Genomic DNA, 27,343 nt, shown 5'->3' with positions numbered 1-27,343 from the left:
TAGTACCTATTGGTCTATTCCCAATCCAGTTTCGTCGGATCGTTTTAGAACTATAAGTATACTTGTATTAGCGAAGAGACCTAAAGTATCCATAAAGATTCAGTTAAAATGAAGCATATCTAAGATCTTTTAGAAAAAAAAATACGTTGGCATGACCTCAAAACCTAAGCAAACCAAGGAGGAAAAAGTTTGACTATTGCTTGAATTTATATTCATTAAGACCTCATTTTCTATACTGTCATAAATAATAATTAAATATTTCCTGGAACTTTTTTCGCATCATATTCAACTACGCTACTCTTTCCTTCGACTTTCTAATACGATCATCAAAAGAATTTGATCATTAAGACGTTTAATATGAAGATGTTTGCATTCCTTCAATTATAACTTGTTTTATCCATTAATAGACGTATAAAATACCGAAATACTTTCTTTAAGCTTGTAAATCTAGTTTTGACTTTACAATCTATGATGATTTAAGATCCACATAGAATTTCGATTATGTATTAGCACTAGCTGTCATCCGCGACTTGACACGCGTGTTAGGATTTAGTTATCATATGTTAGGGAATTTGAGTCGAGATGGCCCAGTGGTTAGAACACGTGCATCTTAACCGATGATTGCGGGTTCAAACCCAGGCAAGCACCGCTGATTCATGTGCTTAATTTGTCTTTATAATTCAACTCGTGCTCAGCGGTGAAGGAAAACATCGTGAGGAAACCTGCATGTGACAAATTTGATAGAAATTCTGCCACATGTGTATTCCACCAACTTTACGTAATTATTTTTATTAGTTAATTATTTTACAGGCTGTTGTTGTTGTTGTTGATGTTAGGGAAAAAAACGTAGCCTATGTCCTTTCTTGGATTTTAAGTCTGTTGCACACCAAATTTCATCAAATTCGGTTCATTGGTTTGGAAAGAACGACAGATAGACAGACAGAGTAACTGTCACATTTATAAAAGTAATATAGATAACAGTAATACAATATTAAGTAGTAAAGTTACCTTCCATTAATGCAATACGATCATGATTATTAAAATACATTATGTATGAGAGTAAAGATTTGTTACCCATATAATTCATTTGTATTTCTGTGATTTTACTTTCATTAAATTAATGTGATATTACAAATATCTGCTATTAATTTAGGAAACCTAAGTAGAAGTAATATTCAATTATCGTTAAATTTCCGTTGAATTCGTTCCATTAGCAATTTTTCCTCTGCCATATAAATCTGCTCCGTGAATTTCAATTTTCAATGGCATTTATTGCTCACATTACATAATGACCCTACCATTTTATCGGCACCACAGAAAACATAAAAATTCCGAAATCATCTCGCGTGTATTATTCATGAAAACACAGGGCCGGAGGGTTTTCGCAAATTGCCCATACACGCCATATTCGGTCGCCGTAAAATTCGATCTGATAAAGAATCGAATTCGTTTTCGGCCCTTCCAAGTTTACCATACGACTATACAAAACATTGATTATTGCTTGTTGATTTATTGCATATGAAAATCGCGTGCGTTCTCGTACTTTCGATTTTTGTTATAATTTTAAAGGCACGAGTAAGTATAGTACTACACAACTTAGTAGCAGCATCGGCATATTCAATAAAACCGATTACTGCCGATTTATACAAGCAATAGAAATAGCTTCCTATTATCGTCGTTATAGATTCTCGCGTCAGTTCAACCCGAGAAAGCAAATGCATATAAATCAACATGTCAAATAGACGAACATATTAGGTCATATAATATTACAATTTTATGTAAAGATCATATTCACATATTAAATAAATATTGATAATAGGGGATAGCGTACTTAAATCGGATGTGATCGGTTTTACGAACTTTTGCCGATGCTACATTTAAGTTGTGCCGTACTATACGTCTCGAAATTGATTTTAATATGTAATCAAGTTGTACACGAACGTTTCGTTTTTGTTTTAATATTATGATGTAAAATTTTACGAGTTATGATTTGAGGGAACCACGTTTCCTTTCTGGTCGATCAGGTCAGGGCGGTTTCGGCTCAGAATTACATGTAAATAATTCTTATTTCTCTCGTGGGAAGACAGATGAGGAGGCAGTGTATTTGAAAGTAAAAGTAGCGTCACATTGATATGTGCCAAAGAAGCGACGAAGTCCGAATTCCTAATCAGTCTCTGCCCACGCGGCGCCACTTGTCCATGTAACTTTCTATTGACCGTCGGCACTTTAAAACAAACGAACAAACATCACTGACTTTCGATTTGCATAGAGACTTTTAATGCTGTAATATTCTTAACATGAATTCTAATTGACATATATCTACGTGATACTTTACAATACAAACCGCTTATATAGAAGTGTGACGTTGTATTTTATTGTAGGTTTCAAATTGCATACCTGAAACAAAAAATAATATAACATTAATCATTACTATCACTACATAGTATAAAACAAAGTAGCTGTCTCTGGCCCTATATCTCTATGTATGATTAAATCATCAAAACTACGCAACGGCTTTTGATGCGGTTTTTTTAATAGATAGAGTGATTCGAGAGGAAGGTTTTTTATACATTAAAAACTAGAATTTAAAAAACCAAATATACATACACGTTTTGCTTGTCTTTTACGACGATGAATGACTGTTTCAAAACAAACTCTGTAATGTCTATATCTTCTCTGACCATGTATGTTAACTCTCCTAACTGTAAACCACATCGTTTTCTAGAAATCTTACGTCAGATCAGAGAAGAATGTAGCCCGGCGGTATTTCGTTCAGAGGGTATTATCTAGTCGGGATTATTGGGGAGCAATAAATAATAATAAAGTGGACAAGAGCGCATTGCGTGACGCACGCCACCGTGCGCCCGCGCCGCTCCGCGTGCACATCTCGCTACCACGACGATGGCACCGACAAACAGAAACCGAAGTCGTGTAATGACACTTAAGAAAAGGGGAAGCCAGCATTTAGAGCTTTATATTTACGTACGGCTTCTGAGTTTAGCTGATTTAATATTATATAACAAGAGCCGAGATGGCCCAGTGGTTAGGACGCGTGCATCGTAACCGATGATTGCGGTTTCAAACAAATATTGTGTTTGAAACTTGCTTAATTTGTTTAATTTCTATGTAATTCGTCTCGTGCTCGGCGGTGAGGGAAAACATCGCGAGGAAACCTTCATGTCTAATTTCATCAAAATTCTGCCACATGTAAATTCCACCAATCCGCATTGGAACAGCGTCGTGGAATATGTTCCAAACCCTCTCCTCAAAGAGAGAGGAGGCCTTAGCCCAGCAGTGGGAAATTTACAGGCTGTTGTTGAATAACAACAATATTCTACAAAACAATTTGATTTGTAAGCCGATACACGCATAGCGACTTAATTATTTGCTCATTTTGTTGAAGGTGTCATTACGATTAGCATGAAGTGATTCACGTATTCATCAGGATGTCAATTAGCATGTGAATTGTAATTATAAATAGCTATTAGTGCGGTAAAACACGAACACTTTCAATATTTGTATGCGCTAGACATTATGCCGGCCGTGACGTGACAGAACGGGCGGAGATCACGCCCAGCTTTGTTTTAAAAATATTAATCGCTCATTGGTCTTCGAAATACATAACGATATGAGATAAAACATAAAAAAAATATACATACAATCAGTTTAATACAAAATAAAATGAAATTAACAAATAAAGAATTCTTAAATTGAAATATACATAAAATACTTAAAGGTGTAAAATACTATTTCTTCTTACGTTTCTTCTTTGCGTCTTTAGTTGTTTTTTCTTCCTCGGCTGGGGGCGTGGGTGGCAATATCCTATCTGGCCACAAGCGTTTTAAATAATCGACTAACTTGACCAAGTCAATAGTTTTTCCTGTCCCAGGAGGTCCAATAAAAGCATTTGATAACTCTTCAAGTAAACCTTCGTCCATGTATACGCCATTAATCCTTAAGTTTTTTGTAAACAATTTGACATCCATTGGTTCTTTATTAGCTTTAAAAAGTTCTAAAATAATATGAACTATATCAATAACTTTCTTTTTAGATTGCTTGCATATTGCATCAGTTCTTTTTAATACAATTTCACGCATATCACCAACAGTGGGAACAAACTTTGTCACTAAGCCTCCCCATGTAATTATTGCCTTTTTTCTATACTTTAAGGATAATATTTCTTGTCTAAGCAGGAGAAACTCAACTGTTACAAAAACGTTATCAAGAAATAGCTTTTGAACCTTAACTTTACGCTCTCTTAGACAATTTAATAACGCTAATGCGTCTCTGGGGGTTAAAGGATTACTCGAGATATCCAAAACATTCAAACCTTTATTGTCTTCCAAGCCTTTTGCTATATGTTTAATTTCTACACTTGAGAGTTTGTTATTGCTTAAATTAAGTGATTTGAGGCTTGGATTTGTTAAAAGATTCTTAATCGCTTTACCTACTCGAAGACCACTTATAGCAGTCCAAGATAAATTTAGTTCTTGCAATGCTTGATTTTGGGATAGCTTCGCGCATAAACTAAAAATCGCATTCGGTGATAGAAAGCTATTCCAGGATAAATCGAGGTGTGTCAATTTATTACAGATTCCGAAGGCTTCCGCCAATGTAAGTACGGATTGAGCCGTGAGTTCATTATAGCAAAGATTTATATTTGTTATATCTGAGCCTTTAACGATTGCTTTGGCTAAGTTAGTTACGCCGACGTCTTCGAGACAATTTTTAGTTAAATTAATTTTTCGTAAAGAACGATTGATTTGTAGCCCAGCGAACAATTGTCTTGCACCCACTGGGCCTATGCGACAGCCACTTAAATTCAATTCTTGTAAAGTTATATTTTCTATTAACATATCACCTAAATGAAAACATCCATCTTTACTTATCCAATTATCGGTCAAATCCAAAGTTTTTACGTATTTATTATTTTTAAGAGATTCTGCTATAGCCTGAAAGCCCATTGGACTTACTCCGTAGTATTTTAGGTCCACATGTTCCTCTAATAGTTCTTTGTAAAAAATACGAATTGGACTGAGGCCCATTTTTTTACATAAGGCTAAATAGAGCTCTTGGCCGTCATCTGGGTAAATTATTCTTGGCTCGGGTTGAAGCAAAGCTTCTACGATGCCAGGATTTACAACACCTGGATAACTGTAATAGGGATGTCTAAAAACTGAGCTTGAAGACAGTGGCAGATATCCCATACACATGTCGGCATTATTAATTTGATTTTGGTGATATTCTTGATTTTCTTTATTTTGTTGATTTTCTTGATTTTGTTGATTTTCTTGATCTGGTTGATTTTCTTGATCTTGGTGATTTTCTTGATTTTGTTGATCTTGGTGATATTCTAGATTTTCTTGATTTTGGTCCTGATCTACGTTTTTAGATGAATCAAGATTACACTCTTCGTGAGATAATTCTTCGGGTTTTGATAACTTGACGGAAGACATGATAATTATATATTATCATTAGTAACTAAATAAATCAAAACACAAATTACTTAAACCATGTAAGATATTATAAAACATTTGTGTGTATTTATGACATAAGTCAAAGATTTTCGTCATGACAGAAGATAGGGACACATAAAAATCTTAATTCGTACTAAAAAAAGTTTAATAAATATACTTTTTACATACCAAAACTATTATTACAAAATATAATCCCAATATAATAGTGCACAAAGGAATACAAATACAAATATTTAACAAAAATATACTCATAATAAATAGATTGTAAAATTACTAAAATATCAATTCAGAAGTTTTTATTTCTTTTTTTTCCCCTTTCCTTTATTTTCAGTTATTTCGGGAACAGGTTCAGGAATGGGCGGTTCAGGCTCGGGTTCTGGGGGTGGCGTTGGTGGAAGTTTGCGATCTGGCCATTTTCGTTGCATGTAATCCACCAATTGGCTTATACTAATGGTCTTAGTTTTGGCACTTTTTGGTCCCGGAAACGCATTTACAATTTCATCGATTAGATTTTCGTCAAGATTAGCTCCTGCGTCAGCTATAGCATCCGCAAAACTTTTCGAAGACATAACTTCTATTTTGTCCTTTAAGATTTGCATAGCTATTAAAGCTATATCGACCTTTCGTTTTTTACCTTTCTTTGTTAAAAACTCAACTCTGTTTAGCACTAAATCTCTCATATCCGGCCCTGTGGGACGGAATCCGCCAATAACGCCTCCATATGTAATAACAACATTCTTTTTTGTTTTCATTTCCTTAATTAATTTCAATAACATTAAAAAGTGACCATCAACAAACACATTATCCATTAAAAGATTTTGGATTTTGACAGTATTCAATTTCATTTTTTGAAGCATCTTTACAGCGTCCTCCGGAGTTAAAGGGTTGTATGATAGATTTAATGTTACTAACTTTTTTGCTCTACCTATATTTGCTATGGCATTTTGTATACCTTCTCCTGTAAGTCTATTATTACTAAGATCGAAGACTCGAAGGTTTGAAGCTCTTGAGATCAAATTTAGAGCAGTTCCAATGCGCCCACCTGATAAGGAATTCCAAGATAAATTCAATTCCTGTAAAAGTTTGTTTTCAGACAGTCGAGTCAGCAAATTAATTGTTCCTAGGACTGGAGCGTATAGATTGTTCCAAGAGAGATCAAGGTGTGTGAACTTATTATGTGTTTCTAATGCTTCCGCTAAAACGTTTGCAGATTTACCGCTGATGTTGTTATAATTTATTAGTAATTCCTTTACGCTAATTCCACGAATAATTGAAGCTGCAAGATATTCTAAGCCAATATCTCCAATACGATTTCTGTTGATATTCAAAGTTTGTAAACCTCTATTAAGATGTAATCCTGCAAATAACTGTTTAGCACCTGTTGCACCAATCCTACAACCAGTGAGATTTAGTTCTTTCAAAATTGAATTGCTTATAAGCATTTCGCCCAAATGGAAGCATGCATCATCGTTTAGGAAATTATCAGTTAAGTCAAAACTTGTCACATTCTTATTATACTGCAGAGCTAAGGACATTGGTCTTACTCCGAAAGGATTAACGCAGTAATATTTTAAATCTATAGATTCTTTGAGTAAGCCTTTGTAAAACGTCATGACAGGACTTTGATTCATTTCATTACAAATTGTCAAATATAATTGCTGACCATCATCGGGATATATTACTTTTTCTTCAGGATCAAGCAAAGCCTTTCTGATACCTGGGTCTAGAACCGCAGGGTAATTGAAGTAAGGATGAATAAGAATTGAACTTCTTGACATCGACACATATTTGTTGCATACTTCTCCACTGCCAGGGCTATATAGTCCTTGCTCGTATAAAACTCGTTTAGGATTCTCTTCTGGTGCTTCTATGATAAGTGATGACCATTCTTCCATCGGTGGGTCCTCCGAACTCTCCTCAATAGGCAGTTCATATATAACTTCAGTTTCCTGTTCCTCTTCTGATACTTCTGACGACATTTTTAATATCAAAATAAATATATCAAAAATAAATAATATTTACGAATAAAAGGCGTCTAAATATTACAAATCATAATTTCAAAAGGCATTTGTCAAAAATGACGCTTTGAAAACTCGAATACTTTTAAAAAGCCAAAATATAATAGAAATGTAATAAAAAAAAATGAATTGATTAAATATCGACATTTAAATAATTAGTACAAGAAAAAATTAAAAAAAGGACGCTTAAAAAAATTGTAAAAGTATTGAGTTGCAGTCCTACGTTTATACTTATTGCGATAATGTCTGCCTGACAGATTCGAGCCACGGCGGCTTTTGACATTGGAGATAAGCAGTAACTGTTCGGGAAACAATATAGCGCACAAATGAATCTTTAAATACGATTGTACTCTCTATTCCTTCACTTTTATAATTCGTGTTATGACAATCCGTCACGACTATAACGAGGTCGGGATCAACAGCTTTGTTTTTTGAGACAAGAGAATTTATTAATACTGCTCACTTCCTGGCACTTCACTTCTCATTCGCCACTCTCACTTTCCATGACACTAGCATATAAGCTGCAAATTCCCCAACCTATACAGCTACCCAATAGAACACATATACAACTATTATCCAAAATGTGAAAAGACATGGCTCTGTTATAGATTTCACTCATTGAATACTTTCGTCATAATTAACAAACCATAACTGTCAATCAGGAATATATGGAGTTGCAACCCATTAATATTTTTCTCATTAAAAAAGTATCTTAAAGTAAAATCAGGAATAAACAATACCATAACAGTAAGCGTTTCACCGGTGACCAGAAACATTCCCGTAAATAAACAGCGGAAATACAAACCAAAATTGAATATAATTATTGTAATAAAGAAGTGAGGTAATGGAGATGGGTTGCTTTAACTAGAAAATTACAAACAGTCTAGTCATAATAAAATTTCAATAGACTTCTGAACATAAAGTATGAGGTAAGAAGGCCCTTGCATGATTTATCTATGGGTGCTTAAAAAGCTTTGCAAGGTTTTAACGGAGGTTTAATTACAACTGTCGATTGTAAGCTGTGCACGCAATGGTAAGAAATGAATCTTCAGAGATAATTGCCCATGTGGTTACAATCTCGGTACTCGGCGAACAGGGAAAATTTAAAATCGATGCATCCGGTAGAGTATTGGATATCGAGAGAATATTATTTACTGTTCAGACCTTTATCACACGGTTTCAAAGAGAGAATAAATACAAATACACTTCATATTTGTCCAATACTGTATAAACTATCAATGTCTGTGTGACAATTTTTTTTGTTTATTAATTAGACAGTTTAGTATTTTTACAGAAAGTTTCGTTTTATGCTATTTAAACATTTAGAAAAAATGAGTAGAAAATTTTTGATTTGAACTCTAAAGCAATAAGGCGACCTAATTTAAGACGCTTAATTCAATTGAATTTATAAATGAAGGCAAAATATAAAATGAAAAAGAATATATACAAAAATAAAAATTGTAAACAAAAACATAAGAATTTTTTTAAAGGCTTACTTCCTAGAAAAAATTAGCAAAGACAAAATTCGGATTTCAAATGAATATAAAGGTGGTGCTCCAGTCATATCTTAATTCATTGGGTTTGTCTAGAAATTCTTCGATCTTAAGCGAAACTACAGTGAAAGTTCCGCCCGAGGGCACGGAAATGAGCCAAGAAGTAGAGGCGTTGTTAGTATATGACGTTGAAGACATCATCAGAGATAAAATACGCCAGCCATCCATCAAAATGTCTACAGCCTGGGCAGTATCATGTTCTCTGTTTAGGCTTGCGACTTACAACACCAAATATATGACAAATTCAAATGATTCAAGACTAATTTGCATTTACTTTCAATTTCATCAATCTTACAGTGCAACGTATTTTTATATGAATTGTAATACATTTTTGGGCATCATGTCCATTACTTTGTTGTTTTACAGTCGCTTTTGTTTGGTCCAAGCGGAATTTCGCGATAAGATTTATGTGGTCTAGTGAAACTAATCGAATTAGGGCGCGGTTGCACGCTAAATCGTCTAATTAATAGAATTTGTCTGTTTGTACATTGTTAACCTCGCTATTATCTTTATCAACACCATGTTCTAGGCCACGAACTAAGCTTTCGTTCGTTAACCGGCTGCCACATTCAGCCATTTAATATTAAATCACTTTCTCTTTTTTTTTCTAATAAATCTTATCATATGTTATTTAATTTGTAAATATTTGAATACTTCTAAATATTTCCAGAATTTTAACCGGTTCCAAAAATAATTATTTTTTTTGATGAGATTATAAATATATCTAGAACTAAGCGATACGATATAATTTCATAAAATTGATTTAACTTAATAAATCATCCACGGCTATAAAATCACAACGGTCGCCAGAATCGAAATTATTTGATTTAGAGAAATGGAAAGGCGAGGCCATTGTTTTCTCTTTGAAAATAAATTCAGATAAACTGTATTTGGATTTGTAATGGGAGACCGGTGGAAAGTTGAGATGGCATCAACTAGTGGCAATTTTGCAGATTAGCATAACCCTCTGTCGACTGCGTTTTTCATTCGTGATATTTTTGTACTTTAAATATGTATACAGACGTTTCGCTTGCTGGGTTACGTATGCAGAGGACATGATAAGCTTTCATGTTTTGATACCAATCTGTTGATCTTATGGCCAAGATGGCGCATGAATTTGTGACGCTGTTTTAACCCCTTTCGAGAATCTCTGAATTTTATGTGCTTATAAATTAATGGTGTTTAATACTCATTTCGTGCTTCTCGTTGGAGGAAAACATCATAACCAAATCTGCAAGTTAAGTGTCAAGTGAAAATCGTCGAAATGTTTCTCCTCCGTATTGGAGTCGTTTCGTGTATTGTATGGATAATAAATAAAGAAACAATCACCATTCCTAAATAACCCAACTCGACCCTGGTCTAGGTATCTAATTCAACGAGTATAAAAAAACATGCTTATTTGGTATCGACATATCAGGAGCCGAAGGATTTGTTTTAGCAAAACAATAATGCTAATTGCTCACTTTGACCAGCCAGCGGCGCGTGCGTATGCGAGCAAAAAATTACACCAGCCTTAAATGGGGTATATAAGTCGACAAAGCGACTGGCGCTCATGAATAAAAATACCTCGCCAAAAACAATTTGTTGATAATTAAAGCGCTTTATCTAATGCAATGGTTATTAAAGGATTTTGTGAACGGGTTTTCTTTTTATTATTACAGTTATTAAATACGAGATATTTCTCGTGTGGAGCTCGATGTTTTGACATTACCTACGAATGTCTTGTTCACGAGATATCGTGTTGTTATCGTTCTTATTAAGTGTAAAAGTAAAAATAACCATGTTAATTTAAATGTTATGTTTTATTTTTATTTTTCTTCGCTTTACTTACATCTGAACGAAAGATATTTAGCTAGTTTTAAATATTCGGATACACACGGACTCATTTAAATATCAAAGGCAATAAAAGTAATTTAAATTTCAACACTGCATGATTTATAGGTCATATGTTGTTATATTTTGCAATTATTTTGACTTCCATTTAATACTATGATTATAATGAAACTATGCAAACTTATTGAGTACATAAGATGTGGGCTGTGCTTACTTATATAATAAACTAAATGCAGCTAAAAACAAAAGACTGACCTCCGTTTACTAAAGTCAATTACGAGCTATTAATCTTTGTATCAACTTATAATGTAATTACGTTTGAACAAGCGTTTGATAATTAAACAATTTCAGGGTTATATATCAAGACTAATAAATCTAGTATCTAGTAAATCATTGCGAATTAATACCATGATTTAGCGAACCACTCGACAATCTACTAACTAAGAATTTTGACGTCGATAATTATATCCTGAGAAAATCCAAAGAATAACAAAATTGTGTATCTTGCATATTTTTATATTCCATAATTGACAAAAAAGGAAGAGCATTAACTAATAGTAATTCCAGAATGTGTCACAGAATAAATGTATTCAGTGCAAATGCGCTATATTCTTTTTAATTTAAAATCTAATTCCTTTATTCAACATAGAAGCATTACACTTACTTATTTATGGTCAGTTTAAACACTACCATGGTTTCGAAAAAAGGAACACCTTGAAGTGAGAAGAACCGGCGAAAGAAACTCAGAAAATCATGTAACATACCGCCTACTTGGTATATATTATACTATCATGTAGGCTACATTAGGCTACTTCCTCAATATGACCATAGATTTAAGTCTTGCTAGAAAAGAAAATTTGAATAACTTTTCTGACAGCGATTTAAAAAATACTGATTTTTCTTAACAATTATTCTTGTTATAATACCATCATTACAACTAAAAAAAAAATACTCAAATGAAAAAAAAAACATTTATACTGATACCTCAAGTTCCTCTGTCTGACCAAAATACCAAAATAATCCGTTCTGTTAAATGTTATGCAATAACTAACTGCTTTTCTGGAACATTCTTGAAAGTATAAAATACTTCATTAATCTTTTACTCATACAAAACGAAATGATAGTTTTGCAGTCCATTTAGGTCTCGTAGGTTTCGAATTTCTGATACGTCACAATTAAATAACAGTTATTACGTTGCCTTGATTTTTTATTTGTCTATAATTATGCCGTCGGTAACTATAATAACATAATAACGAATGTTTGAACGCTTCTGAGTGGACAGACTGATATGGAAGTGACTTAGTCGACCTTATAAACAGAGGTTACGATCTGTCAAAATTGTAATTCGAATTTCATAATTTTTTAAACATGGAATACGATCATGGTTATGATTTATTAATTTTCCTTCAAGGCTTTCGTGTCTAATTTGTCCAAAAAGTCTTGTATTACAAGTTCATTACGCGCCAATAACATGGTTTTTTTCTGTTGTAATTGACTAAATTATGGACCGGCTTGCATTTTGAACATAATTATTACGAATATAAAGTAAAATAATAAATATCTTTGGAACATCTCGACCGATTGGTTCCAAAATCTAATCAGGTGTCTAAATGAACCTTAATCGGTTGATTCGTTATCAAGATATCGAATGACAAAAAATATTTACACATGCACACACCCACACACATACATCAAGCTGTAAATAGTGATAATGGCTTTCTAGGACCTAAAACGAAGATGAAGAGATTCGATTCGAAAACTCGATTTTTTAATTATCGATGTTATACCATGCAATAAATTCTTAATTATTTAATCATTCGATTTTCAAAAAACTTTTTTCAATTAGTTTTATTTTAACTGGAAATTGTTCATATCATTTTTGATATCGTCAACAGATAATATTTGTGTCCTTTAAAATTACAATTTGTTTAAAGATTTTCGTGTAATTATTAAATTCTTCCAATAACAAGTAATTAATGGACCTATTAATAATCATATCATAAAAATCTACTTTAATTACAATGTATGTTTGTAATAGTTATGTACTCTATTACTGGTGAGTAATAGAGTTGTACCTGATTATACAAACAAGAGACCAGAAGGCAACGAGGAAAAACTATAATAAAAAAATGTGGTTTTATTGCTAAAACACTCGTAGCATTTGTAGAAAAACTTTACATAAAAAAATGAATGCGGTTAGGACAGTTTTAAGGTGGTTGGTTAAAAGAGAAATAATTTAAAAAATATATGAAACTAGCGGTCGCCCGCGGCTTCGCCCGCGTAGATAACGGTTCATAATCAGTCTTCTAATATCCCTACTGCTGAGGCACGGTCACATTTGAAGAATTACTGCAACCGGCGCTTGGATCTATTGTGATAAACCTCAAATTCGTGATCACAACACCTCAGCTAGACCAACATCAGCCACGAATCTGATGAGGTTCTTAGGGTCGGCGGCCATTATGACCTCTAAGGACCGGAGTTAGAACATTTTATAGTTCTATCTTTTATAGTTTAGGCATCATACGCAAAAAATCAACTTTTTTGGTAGATTTTTTCCTTTTTTGTCCGAAAAACCCAAAATATCTTACTAAACCCTATTTTTTTTTCAAAATAAAATTTAGCCTATGTTATGCGGGATTAATTTAGCTTTCGAATGGTGAAAGAATTTTTAAAATCGGTCCAGTAGTTTTTGAGCCTATTCATTACAACCAAACAAACAAAGTTTTCCTCTTTATAATATTAGTGTAGATTGAACTGAAATACTAATAACAATCTTCACTAACTTACTAACATTCTTAGCATTGTTTTATACATTATTTTTAATAACTTCGAGTTACATTTTTCTACCGCATACCTTTTAAAATTAATTCTTATATTTATTTATTGTAAATATTAGTATTAAAACAAGTTGTAAAAATAAATAAGAAAATAAATAATATAATAATAGTAAAAGTTTATATGTATGGATGTTTGTTATCCTTTGATCCAAATATAACGAATAAAACAATAAAATAATATAGCTTATACATCAAAATAACTTAGGATATCATTTATAAAGATGTGTATATAATACTAGACAACCAACTCGAGAAAACGCGAGCGAAGCCGAGCGCGATTACTAGTATTTTAGAAGTGTATAACGATGAAACAATCATCTCTTTACATCACGGTATATTTTCAACATATATTATATGAAAATTGAATAAGTTCAAGTTGGGACAAGACAAGTTACTTAATGTTTACAGCATTTGTAATACTAAATAAAAATGCGTGTTTTTTTTAATATGACTATTTATAATCTATGTGTATTTTATTTAAGACAGTTAAAATATAATTAATTCAACCTACTTTTAAATCTTTATCAACTACGATAGACACTGGTATAAGGTTGTCACGGAGTTGACTTCATTTAGGTTTGATGTATTTTATTTTATTTAAGTTAATATTTTCATATAAGCTAGTCTAGTCTAGTCTTGCTAGTAGATCATATAAGTAGTCATGTGTAATAAATATGTAATTAGTAAAAAAAAGGTTAATATGGAAAACTTTTTTTCACACACACACTAGGGTTTTATAGCCTGCCTTCATCAATATATCTGCTATATGCAATATCTGTATATAATATATAATATTTTATCGAAGCCTTAATGCAGAATAACCCTCGCACTCACAGATTGTCATCTTCAATTTATCCCCTTGAAAGTAAATTAAGAAAGTTACCCATGTTCCCCGGAAAATTACCTCAGTACCAACTGTTAAGCCTGAGTAGGTAGAAGAGTAACTTTTGCATTTTTCATATTAGTATAAATTAAATCTATTTAAAATATAATTGTTTATGTTATGATATTTTTTTCTTTTATATTACTTAATAGATAATAATAAATTCTCACAATCAATCAGAATGACGGATGGAAAACATACCTACAACATAACAAAAAAAATAGAAGTCGCCTAATCACATTCGGCAATATAAACCATAAAACACCCGCACTTGTTATCTAGAGCGAGGTGAAATCATTAATTACAGAGCCTTATTGATTTGTACACAACAAAATGTTATTTACTGTCAAATTAGTCATTATTACGACGGAATTAGGTTCAAATTACGAAACAATTTTAGAGTATTACGCGATAAAGCGTGGGACATTATTTGAGGTTACAATCGATATCGCAATTCACTATTGACATGTTCTAATATCGATGAAAAAATGCTTCGAGAAAAATAAACACGAATGGTATACATTTTAAAGAATACAGACATACCTTTCGATATTTTTATCGGTATGCTTAGCTTATTAATATTATTAACTAAACAAGATTTACAATTTTAAAAATAAATAAAGATAGCAAACTATCTGTCAGTGAAAGTCCTGTCAAAATCGGTCCAGCTGTACCAAAGATTAAGATTAGCCGGAACAAACAGACAGACTGATAGACACAAAAAAATTGTAAAATATATATTTTGATATGTGTATGTATACATACATATGCTTTTAGTAAAAATTGGTTGTCTTAATTCTACAAACAGACATTTCAATTTTATTATATGTCTAGATAAGCACCTTTCCTCCTCTCGGCCATCTTAAAAAAAAAACAATGAAACCAAGACTGGGTACCTAATTCTTACATTCTTTTATTGGCAGTGCATTGAATATTTAGCGGTTGAAGATACTACTAAAGGTACTTGTAGGTCCCTAACAAGTTTTTATCCATACGCCATACAAAAGTTTGACAATGATCATGAATCTCCTCACAGATGTATTGAAATAAAATACCATAATTACCCTTGAAGATGAGCGTGTACCGTTACTAAAAGAAGAATTAAATTCTATAGATTTACAACTATTGTTTAATTATTTCAAAATATTCTAAGCAAAGACATGGCATAAAATAGACGAATTTAAAGACGACCGTTTTTTCTCAGAAGTCAGTTAATAATAAGAAACTGTATATCTAAAAAAAAAGATTTTAGCTCAAAACATAATATTAAAACAAGACGAAATTATCGAAATCCTAGCATTCTCCTTTGAAATAATTTATTGGTAGCTTAGTCTACGAGGGTTACATTGCAATAAAAACACATACGATTGGTATTTAAGTTATGAAACTTACATAAAAGCAATCGACGTGACCACATTCCGTCTCCTATAGACATCGAAGGCCGTTCCAAACAATAATAAAAATATAGTACTTAGCCAATACAGACCCTAATATTCCACACTAAAAAACCTTCAAGTAGGTCGTATTCATTTCATTCGATAGCACTTTTTTATCCAACCTTATATTTTTTTAATTCAAATACAAAATTCAAAATAAGAACGGTAATCGATAACCATCAAAGGAATCCGTTTTGTGTGTTCATCTCGTACAAAGGTTTAATCGAGCGGTCGATGAAAAGCGCGTAGCAATCTGATTACGACTGTCTTAATATAGTTTATAAGCAGCCAGATCAGATTGTATTCTGATACTGGATTTTCCTATTTATTGATACGAAAGCGTTGGAATATAAATTAATGACGGAATGAAATGATTAAAATGTATTTGCATATGCTGTGAAGTCTCACAAGTCACAACATAAATAAGAAGACTTATACAGTTTTGAGGCGAAAAAGCCTCGAATGTGTAATTAATTCTGCAAATTACTAGAACTTCTATGGAGGTTAGTTTTGAGTATGTTGACTACTATATTTATCGTATAATTTCATAATATACTTGTCTGTTAGTGTATATTATTTTCAACTCTGTTTGAATGTTATTTTTATGTATCTATATATATGTACGATTGACATAAAATAAAATCAGCATTGCTGATACTAAATACAGTACAGACTTTCCTTGTTTCTTTGCTATATTGTCCATTTATTATATACAAAAACCTTCCTCTCGAATGACTCTAAAAAACCGCATCAAAATCCATTGGGTAATTTGAAAGATCTAAGCATACATAGAGGCAGACAGCGGTAAGCGACTTTGTTTTATACTATGATAATGATAATGATTCCGATCGTTTTATCAGCTACTTTCCTTTTCTTGTTAATATAATCCTTTTGCTCGCTTTCATTGATCATGTTTAATATTTATATAAGAGCCTGCGATTACTGTATGGTCAATGATAAAACGTGACTTAGCTGTTTGTGTCTTATAGGCTGTGATTTGGATCTCATCGAGTACATCTACAATCGAGATATCGAAGGAATCGGTAATAATAACCTACGGTAATACCGCGACGAATGCGATTTATGAAACGAATTTTTCACTCGGATCGTTCATTGAATTCCCGTACCTCCCCAAATATCAGTTATAATTTCGGTTTTCGAGCGCGAACTTGTATATTATTAGTGATCCGCCTCGAATAATTTTTGAGTTTGTTTTCAATTATTATAATCTGTGGGTACAGAGGCGACCTTATATCCCTAACAGGAAAATTATTATAAAACCTTTATGGTTATATTTTAATGTTATTTCGTTGTAAGTGAATAATAATGATTTCTTGGATATTTAAATATAGAATTCTACTTTAAATAAGACATAATATTATGTTTAGAAACATATATACATGTAAAATCTACAAAACATTTGAATTATTATTACTTAGAAGAAAAAACGCTGCAAAAAGATTTTTTCGGATCTAACGCTCTCTTCTAGTACGAACAACAATTTAACGAGCCATAAAGAAGCGTACTTCATTAAAGTCGCACAGAAATAGTCCATAAAACCTGATCTAAGCCGTACTAAAATCGCTCAGTGCGCACGCGCAGCTCGTTGATAGGTACGAGTAGCCGGACTTGAAACGTAGTATATTTCTCATTTCAACCCATAAAGGTAAACAAATAGAAAACTACAATCTTAGAAACGTTATAAGTTACTTTTTATCCTTACAAACGAACATTATACTAATATCATGAATGCTTATTTTTTCAGTTTGGACCTTTGGATATTGAACGTTACCTTTTGAGAAACTACAAATTTTAAAAACTTTTTGACTAGATAAAAATTCATAACTAAAAATTTACCTATTTTATAAGGTAAGGGCATCATCATTTACGACATTTTAGATGTGGCTCAGCCTGTTCAAGCAGATTTCTGAATCGAACTAGCATTTTCTTTTCAGTTCTTTACGTATCATAAAAAAAAAAAAACATAATTGTTTTGCCAAATGACTTTTACCATCTTTTCCTAGGTATGTTTAGATCTTTAGAATTAAGCAACGAATTTTGATGCGGTTTTTCTAATAGATAGAATGTATTTGTATGTAATACGTGGACAATATAGTAAAGAAACACTATCAGTGTTTCTTTAGACAATTTCCACTATATTTTGTATAAGCACTGCACTCGTGCGAAGCCGTTTCGGGTCACTAGTTTACAATTCACTCTCAGATGTAAAATAGATTTAAATGTTACGTAAAAATGTAATCAGGCCTATTTACAAGCAGACCTTGAAATTACGTGAAATTATCCTCGCCCACGAGATGCCCACCCGTTCGAACGAAATGAAACGATCCACATGATTGGATTATCGCAAATTGTGCGTATAATCGTGTATAATTGGTATAATTGACGCGTGTAATGCGAACACGAGCGAATATTCTATTCTTGATAATTTATTGTCACCGTAAAATCTATGAAAGTAGGGAGTCTGAAAGGTTTTTTTTCGTATTCGACAAAACTTCATTGCATAATTTATTAATGTATCTCGAATAGATATGGAATAATTCTATTCGTGCTTGGCGGTGAAGGAAAACATCGTGAGAAAACCTGCATGTGTCTAATTTCATCGAAATTCTGCCACATGTGCATTCCACCAATCTGCATTGGAATATGTTCCAAATCCTCTCCTTAACGGAAGATAAGGCCTTATCCCAGCAGTGAGAAATTTACAGGCTGTTACTTTACTTGACTCTATGCAATAATTATTATTGATTGCAATACACATACAGTTAAACTAATTTTACATTGATTTTTTTTAATACACAACTTTCAAATTATTATTCTCAATTCTCAATATGATTTACTTATATTGTGTTATTATATTTATTTACGTATAGTGTCGTTATTTGTTTTCTATTTGAAGTAAAGTATACACCTATGAAATATATTATAAAGAAATATGCCTATATCACTCACCTATAATTCATATTCGTATTTCTTTTAGTATGTAAGATCAAAGGTAGGTTAGGTTAGCTAGGTAACAATAAAAAGCCTGCTACGATAATCAAGTGTACCAGGCTGTTGCTTCTAAAAATACATGTGTGGCAAATAGGCCTTAAAATCCGACTTATTTTAATGCCGAGACCGGTTTTGTATTTTAGAACCTAACTCTAGGCTCATAGTTTTGTAAGCGATATTACTCAAACATCACAAATTTATCTTACTGACAGTAATAAAAATGAAATATTTAATTTCATTTGCAACACAAATATCTATCTCACTTTTATGTTAGTTCGTTAGATATTTCTCACATGCATAAATTTCTTTTTCACAAAGCAGTAAGTAACGCCCACAAAACAGTTACACGGAATCTTTGTTTTCGTAAATTAATTTATGGCCATTGTAGATATGTAAAGAAAGTCATCACTTTCACTCGCTAACATTATAAAGTATCTTAGATAACATCTAATAGTAATTAAATTTCTAAGATATTAAAATCAATTTTATTACATTACCAATAGAACATTACCGAAGAGATGAATTACGGTGATTACCTGGAATATAAAACAGAATGAATTAGAGAAATTTACAATAAAATAAGTCGATTTATTTACTATACAATTAATGTCTCATTGGTTTTTATGTATGTAATAAATGTCACGGTTTTATTTGTGACGTCATAAAATAACAATGACGGTGCGCAGAACAATGAAGAGTTGAACTGTTTAACCTTACAGAGTGGCTCTGTCCAAATCTTCTAAACCGATGTTACTATGTGTGAAGTTATTAATGTTTTGCTTGTCGTTAACTGTACTTTTATTCGAATAGGTTGGCGGACGATCATTTGGGCCACCTAATGTTAAGTGGTCACCATCACCCATAGACAATGACGCTGTAAGAAATATTAACTCTTACTCTATTACTCTTACATCTTCAATGCGCCACCTTGGAAACCATGTCCCTTGTGCCTGCAGTTACACTGGCTCACTCACCCTTCAAACCGGAATACAACAATACTGCGTACTGTTGTTTAGCGGTAGAATATCTGATGAGTGGGAGGTACTTACCCAGGCGGGCTTGCACAAATCCCTACCACCAAGAAATTATAAATATAATTTACAAATATATTATTTGAAGTTATAGCATTTTTATCAAAGAATCAGTTTTGCTTGTGACCTAATCGCATCTTATTTTTATTATTTAGAAACAAAATATAAAATAATAACCCACTGACAATGATTGTATAAAACTTGGTATTATCGTATATATTTGTGTATTGGAAATTTAATATCTTTACGTATAATGCTATCAATAAATAACATTGGATCTGATTAAAATCGAACAGGAATATCATGAAAACTTATAAACACAATAAGGCTATCGAACCTATAACAAATTATACGATTATGTTAACACATGCACAGTTTTCTACATCATGTTCACAAGATTCATAGCTTAATGAAAGTTTCTATGCAATTTCTAAGACGATGAAGTAAAAGTACGACCGTAATCACGCGAGAGACTCATTGCACTTACATGATAAAGGATCGCACACACCGGTGCGACGGAGCGAGGCGCGAGCGAACACGACGTAGAATATTTTCTAAAACAACGGCCATACTTGTTATCAAGTGAGTGAAGTGCATCAGAGGATCGTTATTTATATAAGTATATATCTCGTTTGGTAGTACAGGTGTGGCCGCTTCATATTCAAGTCGCTTCCGCTTAGCTTCACGCTGGTGTAAGCCACCCTTAAAGAGTTTATCTAGCGGCGCGTGTTGCACACCCGTTGAATGCCGATCTTTGATAAATTGCACTGAACATAGGGTTGCCATTCTTCTTAAATAATTCCTACTTTAGGAACTATATTTAAAAAGATTTTAAATGTGTTAATGATTTTTAATATTTCATACGTACTGTTTTTCTGATATTTCAGATAATAGAATGATATACAGTAATAAGGTGCGAATCGATTCGATTCATGAAACTACAATGATTTATAATTTAGAGTGACAGCCCTGTAACACCTGTCTATCCCTTTCCAGCACTAGGTGAAAGTATATATAGGAGTGAGACAGCTACGCTAGTTGAGTTGATAATGAGCAAGGGAAATGGTGGTGCATTCTTCAGTAGGGTCAGTGAAAAGTGAAAGTTCTCGAGGTCTGACACTTGACTCACGTTTTTACTAAATGATATTACGTAAATATTTTAAGATGGGTTTCAAACGTTATCAATACTAAGATTTTATTTAAAACACAAACAAGATTGTGTGTATAAGATGAAATTCAATATTATATGTGTACCAACTAATGTTTTATGTACTTGCCAGTTTCCAGTATCTCTGTATATATATAAGCCGAGATGGCCCAGTGGTTGGGACGCGTCCATCTTAATCGATAATTGCAGGTTCAAACCCAGGCAAGCACTATTGAATATTCATATGCTTAATTTGTGTTTATAATGTATATCTCGTGCTTGGCGGTGAAGGAAAGTATCGTGATGAAGCCTGCATGTGTCTAATTTCATAAAAATTCTGCCACATCTGCCTCAGAGGGAGAGGAGGCCTTAGCCCAGCCGTGGGAAATTTACAGGCTTTTGGTTGTAGTTTGTTGTTTTCTCTGTATATTAAAGATGGAGTTTGCTGATTATTCATATCTATCGCATCAAAATCCTCGTATGGAGCTCAACCTTCAATGCCAATTTAAATTTCCCATATCGAATATCGTTTGAAACCGCACCCACCATTGTGTTCCCATTGACTGATCGCTTGTCAGCGCTCGACAAATCAAGATCGATTCTGATACTATTCTTAATTCGATCTATTCCATCTCCTTCACTCATATGTATATCATTATATATCTATCTCATTTCATAGGGAAGCGTGAGCACGAACTTAGTGATCTGTTTATATCATTTGTCATGGTAATTTTTTTGGAAAGTTGATATTGATAACGTTCTTGACGCTTAACAAATTAAACATAAGTAAATTGATCTCACCGATTGAATTAAACGGTTATTTGAAAATACATTAATAAATGAATGTCAAAATGTAATAGAAAGATTACTTAACAAAGAATAAGATCAAACTTTATAAAATTTCCTAATAAATATTTTAGTATGCGAATAAATATCTGTAACTTGGCAGCTGATAAAATATTCCATATCAATGTATAGTACGACACAACTTAGATGTAGCGTCGGCAAAATTCGTAAAACCGATTACTGCCGATTTACACAATCAATAGAAGTAGCTCCTTATCGCGCCATTCGCCGCTATTCGTCGCTATAGATTCTCGACTTCTCGTTATATTACACGTTATTACGTTTGTATAAAGATCATATTCATTCAAGAAATAAATATTGATAATTTGGGATGGCGTACTTAAGTTGGCTGTGTCTGGTTTTATGAAGTCTGCGATGCTACATCTAAGTTGTGTCGTACTACATTCGTAATTATTATAATGACATCATGAATAAACTTAAAAATTTGTATGCAATAAAAAAAATCTTACGATAGCGACTAATGTCTATGTAAGCTAAATTACACAATCTACATATTACAAATTGAGCTCAAAGCCCTTTGATTGCCAATTTATAAGATAATTTAATGCATATCTAACATCACATGGAATAATTATAAGAAATAATGATCTCAGTTGCGCATAATAAATCGTTTAGTGATGAGCCCACACATGCTAGCACTAATATTTATTGGTAATATAAATGCATCATCAAAGACAGATAATAAATTCCACTGAAAAACCTAAGGGCAAGAATATGAACAATTAAAAAAGATTTGAAGTTAACAACAATAACAACAGCCTGTAAACTTCCCACTGCTGGGTTAAGGCCTCTCTCCCTTTAAGGAGAAGGTTTGGAACATATTCCATAACGCTTTTCCAATGGGGGTTGGTGGTATACACATGTGGCAGAATTTCTATGAAATTAAACACATGTAGATTTCCTTACGATGTTTCCCTTCACCACTGAGTTCGAGATGAATTATAAACAAAAATTAAGCACATGAATATGCTGCGGTGGTGGTCTGGGTTTGAACCCGCAATCATCGGTTAAGATGCACGCGTTCTAACCAATGGGCCATCTCGGATCGAAGTTGCTAAAGATAGAATAATTCAAATAATGAACGCGGTCGTCGTTATTAAGAAGAGAGGGAATGATGTGCAAATGAGGAAGATTCAGATGCGACTAATGGACTAGCTCAAAGTTTAATACCAGGTTCACACAGCCCAGCGTAGGGCGGAAGGCACGCGTGACCTGACATTTCGTTGGATGCGCTTTAACACTCATCTGACGCAACACTTTCTTGTGGCGAAATTCTTTAAGATTGCCTAAGTATCATAAAACTTTCAACTCGACGAGTAAACTCATCTCGTTACTGGGTTTCCGGGATGATGAGGCAAGTCGGGCTTTTTGGGTCGCTGTGTTGTAAGTGTTCAGTTGATGCATATAACAAATGTTTGTTTGAAATTTGGGTCTAATTGCATATCAGAACGATTACGAATATAAACTTGATGAGTTGAGTGTTACTGAACTTCCTTACAAATATTTTCAGCGAGTTAATAAAACACATTGCAAATCGTGATACGGTTAAAATCAAAATCAAAATAAAAATTATTCAGTAGGTTTTTTTCAAAGAAATTTTGAATCGTCATTTAAAAATGAAGTGGAGCTACAACCGGTTCCGAGAAGAACCGGCAAGAAACTCAATAGTTACTCTTTTTCAATATTTAAAAAATACGGTCATGTTAGTTTAATTCAATTATATATGTATGTAAAATATCCTGCCTGGAAGTCAAAAGGTATTAACTCCAAGCTCTTTTATCATCTATAATAACTTGTATCGAATAATATGCCTTTTTTACCAATGTATTTTTTACAACTGTTGCAAATTTGATCGAAAAATTCGTAGATATTACGAAGCATTAATCTTCCAAGCTGGTCCATCTAACGTAAGATTTATATAAAAATATTTTACGCATCTCCGTACTTACACAATAAAACAATGAGAGTCAAGAATTAACGCTAGCGTTGTGTAATGGACATTTTGTTTTAAAATAGAAAGGCGATGCTTTATTGTGGGAAGTTAAAATTTATTGTGTGTTAACGGAATTCCGAAATTGAGGTTATCTTAACGTGTGACAGCCGGTTAAAGAAAATAGCGGTTAAGGCTCAGCCTAACAGTTTCTAAGGCAAACAGTGCTATATAAGTATATAAAATAAATTGGTGAGCCTTATGTGCTTTATACACTTAACCTTATTGCAGCAGTTGGTAATCTCCATAAAAAATCTTCAATTGTTACTTTTCTTCTACTTTATGATTAAGAACAAACTCCACGTAGCTAATTATATATATAGTATTTTCGATTGCGGATTCTTAATGTCCTGATAAATTAATGTCAATTTTCTGAGAAGCAATAGACAATAATCTAAGACCGAAATGAGGACAGCGCTATTTACATTTAATCTCTGCAGCGGCTAGTATGTGCGAGCCCTTACGGTCGCGCCCTAATCTTGCTATCTCGTGAAAGACGTGTAATCTCTCCGATAAAAGCTTTAAGTATTAGTGCTTGTTTATAAGCTATAAATTTGCGAACACTCTATAGATAAAAGCTACTGTATTTACTTTTTCTACATGTTTAGATATGTGCCCTACAACGTTTGGAGCCATATCCAATAATTCATTCACAAATTAAGAGATCCAAGATAAATATAAACTAATCTATTTTTTAAGCGAATATAATTGTAAATATATCTCTACTAGGTCAATGCTTTATTCGCAGAAGACTTTTGGCTTAATTCCATCACGCGGCGTGGACTACGGGTTAGAGGGTTACATTTGGCAGAATTTCTTTCACTTGATCCCGATTTCATCAAGATGTTTTCTTCGATGATGAGCTGGAGATGATAGACAGTGATGCTTGCTCGTATTCAGTCGTGACCTGAACATTTATTATAAATATTAACTAAGTATTTAGTAACTTAATTAGAAATTAGAGATGGGCGTTTTTATTAGTTCGAATGCTAGGGCAGTCGGTCGAGGGCGAGGGTGCGCACGCGCAGTCAGCTTGGCGCCGACTTTCACTGCGCGGGTCAACGATCGGTAGCCAAATATAATAAATGACGTCGTGTACTAACGTCAGCAACGATCGCGATTTTGGGTTCAAGACATTTGCACATCTGTAAACAGCTACCAGTAATAAAATCCTCATACTTTGGTTTACATTTATTTTATTAGCCGTCCTACATTCATTAAATACATAAATGCTGACATCTAGCACTCCCCTTCTGAGGAATAGGTTAGAGACTAATCCTAAAATATGCTTCAACATTTTACGATAGATCATTCCACAGGGTATAAGGTGTTACGTTATTTGGATCCGTAATGGCCTCATTTACCCTTCAAACTAACAACAACCGTACGGGGTATTGTTGTTTGGAGGTGGAATATAATATTATTGTGCCGTACCCAACCAGTCAGAACCCACCATACGGCAACAGAATTTTTATCAGCTACTTTTCGTCACGATATTTTACTTAACCCCTGATCACGAAGTAATAATGTACACAAAATGATTAGGGTACCCGAGCATTGGTTAAGATCTATCTCTTGTAGTAACTGTGTCATTTAGGATATACAACTTTACAATTTACCCTATGTATGTGTATATAATGTTGCCCCTAATTCTATGTTTAAAGAATCATAAATATATAGACGTACGTTGGAATGATTAATACGTTTCGAAGTTAACAACCGGAGCCCGCAGCTAAATCGTTTCACAGAACTTTCCATTACTCAAATACCGTAAATAAACTTTAGATGTGAGATTACAAGGAAAGCAAGAGACTCCGAATAAATGGAATAGTTTAATATTATACAAATAGATAAAAAGACAATTGTTCTCTATTTGATCCGGTCGGGTGCGCTAACCAACAAAACTTATATAAAGTTGTAATCATGTCTGTATGCGATGTCTGTTTAACGAAAGTAAGTGAAGTACGGATTAATGTTATCGATTCAAAAAAAATTGAACTGGTCAATGGAAAATAACCCTTATGATAAATGGATCTTTTAGAGATTTTGCTAATATAAAAACATATTTATTCAATTTGATGCCACACATAAGAAAAATATATTATATATTTGATCAATAGCAAAAGGAAGTACAGATTTGTATTTAGAGTTTGTATGTAGAGAATTATTTGTAAAAGAAAACAGGTTTTAATAGTCTAGATGGACACATGACCGAACAGGTCAAAATTGTGGAGCAGATAAAAAAAATACATTTCCTTTTTACTTGAGAGAAAATGTCTTTGTCCCGTAGTGGATGGCATTCAGTTTTTTATTTATTCATTACTTTTAATCTCATTTCTGGGACAGAAATATATGTACATTTTACGATTACAATATATAGTTAAATTGTAGTTAGCTCACAATCTACGCATAATTTCGATGTTTTTGTACATATTTTTTTTAAATCATCAACTTTTTAATATCCGGCCGAACATTATCATTAAACAACATCACAGAATCATTAAATAAAATCGATTTATATCGGTTTATTTATATTTTTATCATGATTCGAATAATAATATGTTTATTTATGATATTAACTAGAATGGATTGAATTACATCACGTTTTTAATAGAATGATCGTGAAGCATCAACTCCCTGTGCCTTCCTGAACTGTATTCTTATTTCTTATGAGACGTAAAATTGACTTGCTTATTCCCCTGATCTGCCATTGACCGTTAGATATGTAACTATTTCTAGCCTTCAATTCAGATAGTCTGTATGTTTACTAATGTAGTTTTCACAGCACGAACCAGATTCAATAAGATTCTTCTGACGTACACACATGTGACAAAATAAAGAACGCAAACAACGCATGCGTGTTTTGACATTCACAAGAAGTAAGTCCTTTTCGCGTCAGAAGCGTTTCAGCAAACGTTGCTCTTATGCTCGGCCTTGAAATTTCACTTTCATTGCGCCCAGTAATATTGGATGAGAGTGTATTATCACGATCGAACTTTTCAAAAAATGTTGCGCATAAGTTTATTTTGAAGTTATATTCAGATAAAAGATAGATAGATATATAGATAGATAGCTATAATTTCAGTGATCTCGTCGAACAAAGCCGAGTGCGAAGGTTGTGTGAAACATAATCGGATAGACATCCATGGAGCGTGATAATCGAGAATCACGACTATTAAAATAATTAACCGATGAGAGCCATTCATAGAACACTTTCTTTTTATATAGATAAAGATCTGTCAAGATTTCCAAGTGT

At 33.0% G+C, this 27,343-nt stretch overlaps 3 protein-coding genes across 5 annotated transcripts in view; all 3 read right to left on the bottom strand.

The window, feature by feature from the left end:
- The window catches only part of LOC124533598 (protein outspread), a 243,973-nt gene that overhangs the window by 89,234 nt on the left and 127,396 nt on the right, over positions 1-27,343 (bottom strand). The window lies entirely within an intron of this gene.
- Positions 3,655-5,541, bottom strand: LOC124533599 (leucine-rich repeat-containing protein 74B-like). The gene has a single exon (XM_047108987.1). The coding sequence runs from the start codon at positions 5,454-5,456 to the stop codon at positions 3,747-3,749; it is 1,710 nt and encodes a 569-aa protein (XP_046964943.1). The 5' UTR covers positions 5,457-5,541; the 3' UTR covers positions 3,655-3,746.
- LOC124533600 (leucine-rich repeat-containing protein 74A-like) lies at positions 5,691-7,526 on the bottom strand. The gene has a single exon (XM_047108988.1). The coding sequence runs from the start codon at positions 7,454-7,456 to the stop codon at positions 5,774-5,776; it is 1,683 nt and encodes a 560-aa protein (XP_046964944.1). The 5' UTR covers positions 7,457-7,526; the 3' UTR covers positions 5,691-5,773.

This window comes from Vanessa cardui, chromosome 11 (genome assembly GCF_905220365.1).
Source record: "Vanessa cardui chromosome 11, ilVanCard2.1, whole genome shotgun sequence".
NCBI lineage: Eukaryota > Metazoa > Arthropoda > Insecta > Lepidoptera > Nymphalidae > Vanessa > Vanessa cardui.
This window is presented reverse-complemented; position numbering and strand designations above follow the sequence as displayed.

Excerpts from the sequence above, each read along its gene's own strand:
- LOC124533599 (XM_047108987.1), bottom strand. The coding sequence starts at position 5,456 with ATGTCTTCCGTCAAGTTATCAAAACCCGAAGAATTATCTCACGAAGAG.
- LOC124533600 (XM_047108988.1), bottom strand. The coding sequence starts at position 7,456 with ATGTCGTCAGAAGTATCAGAAGAGGAACAGGAAACTGAAGTTATATAT.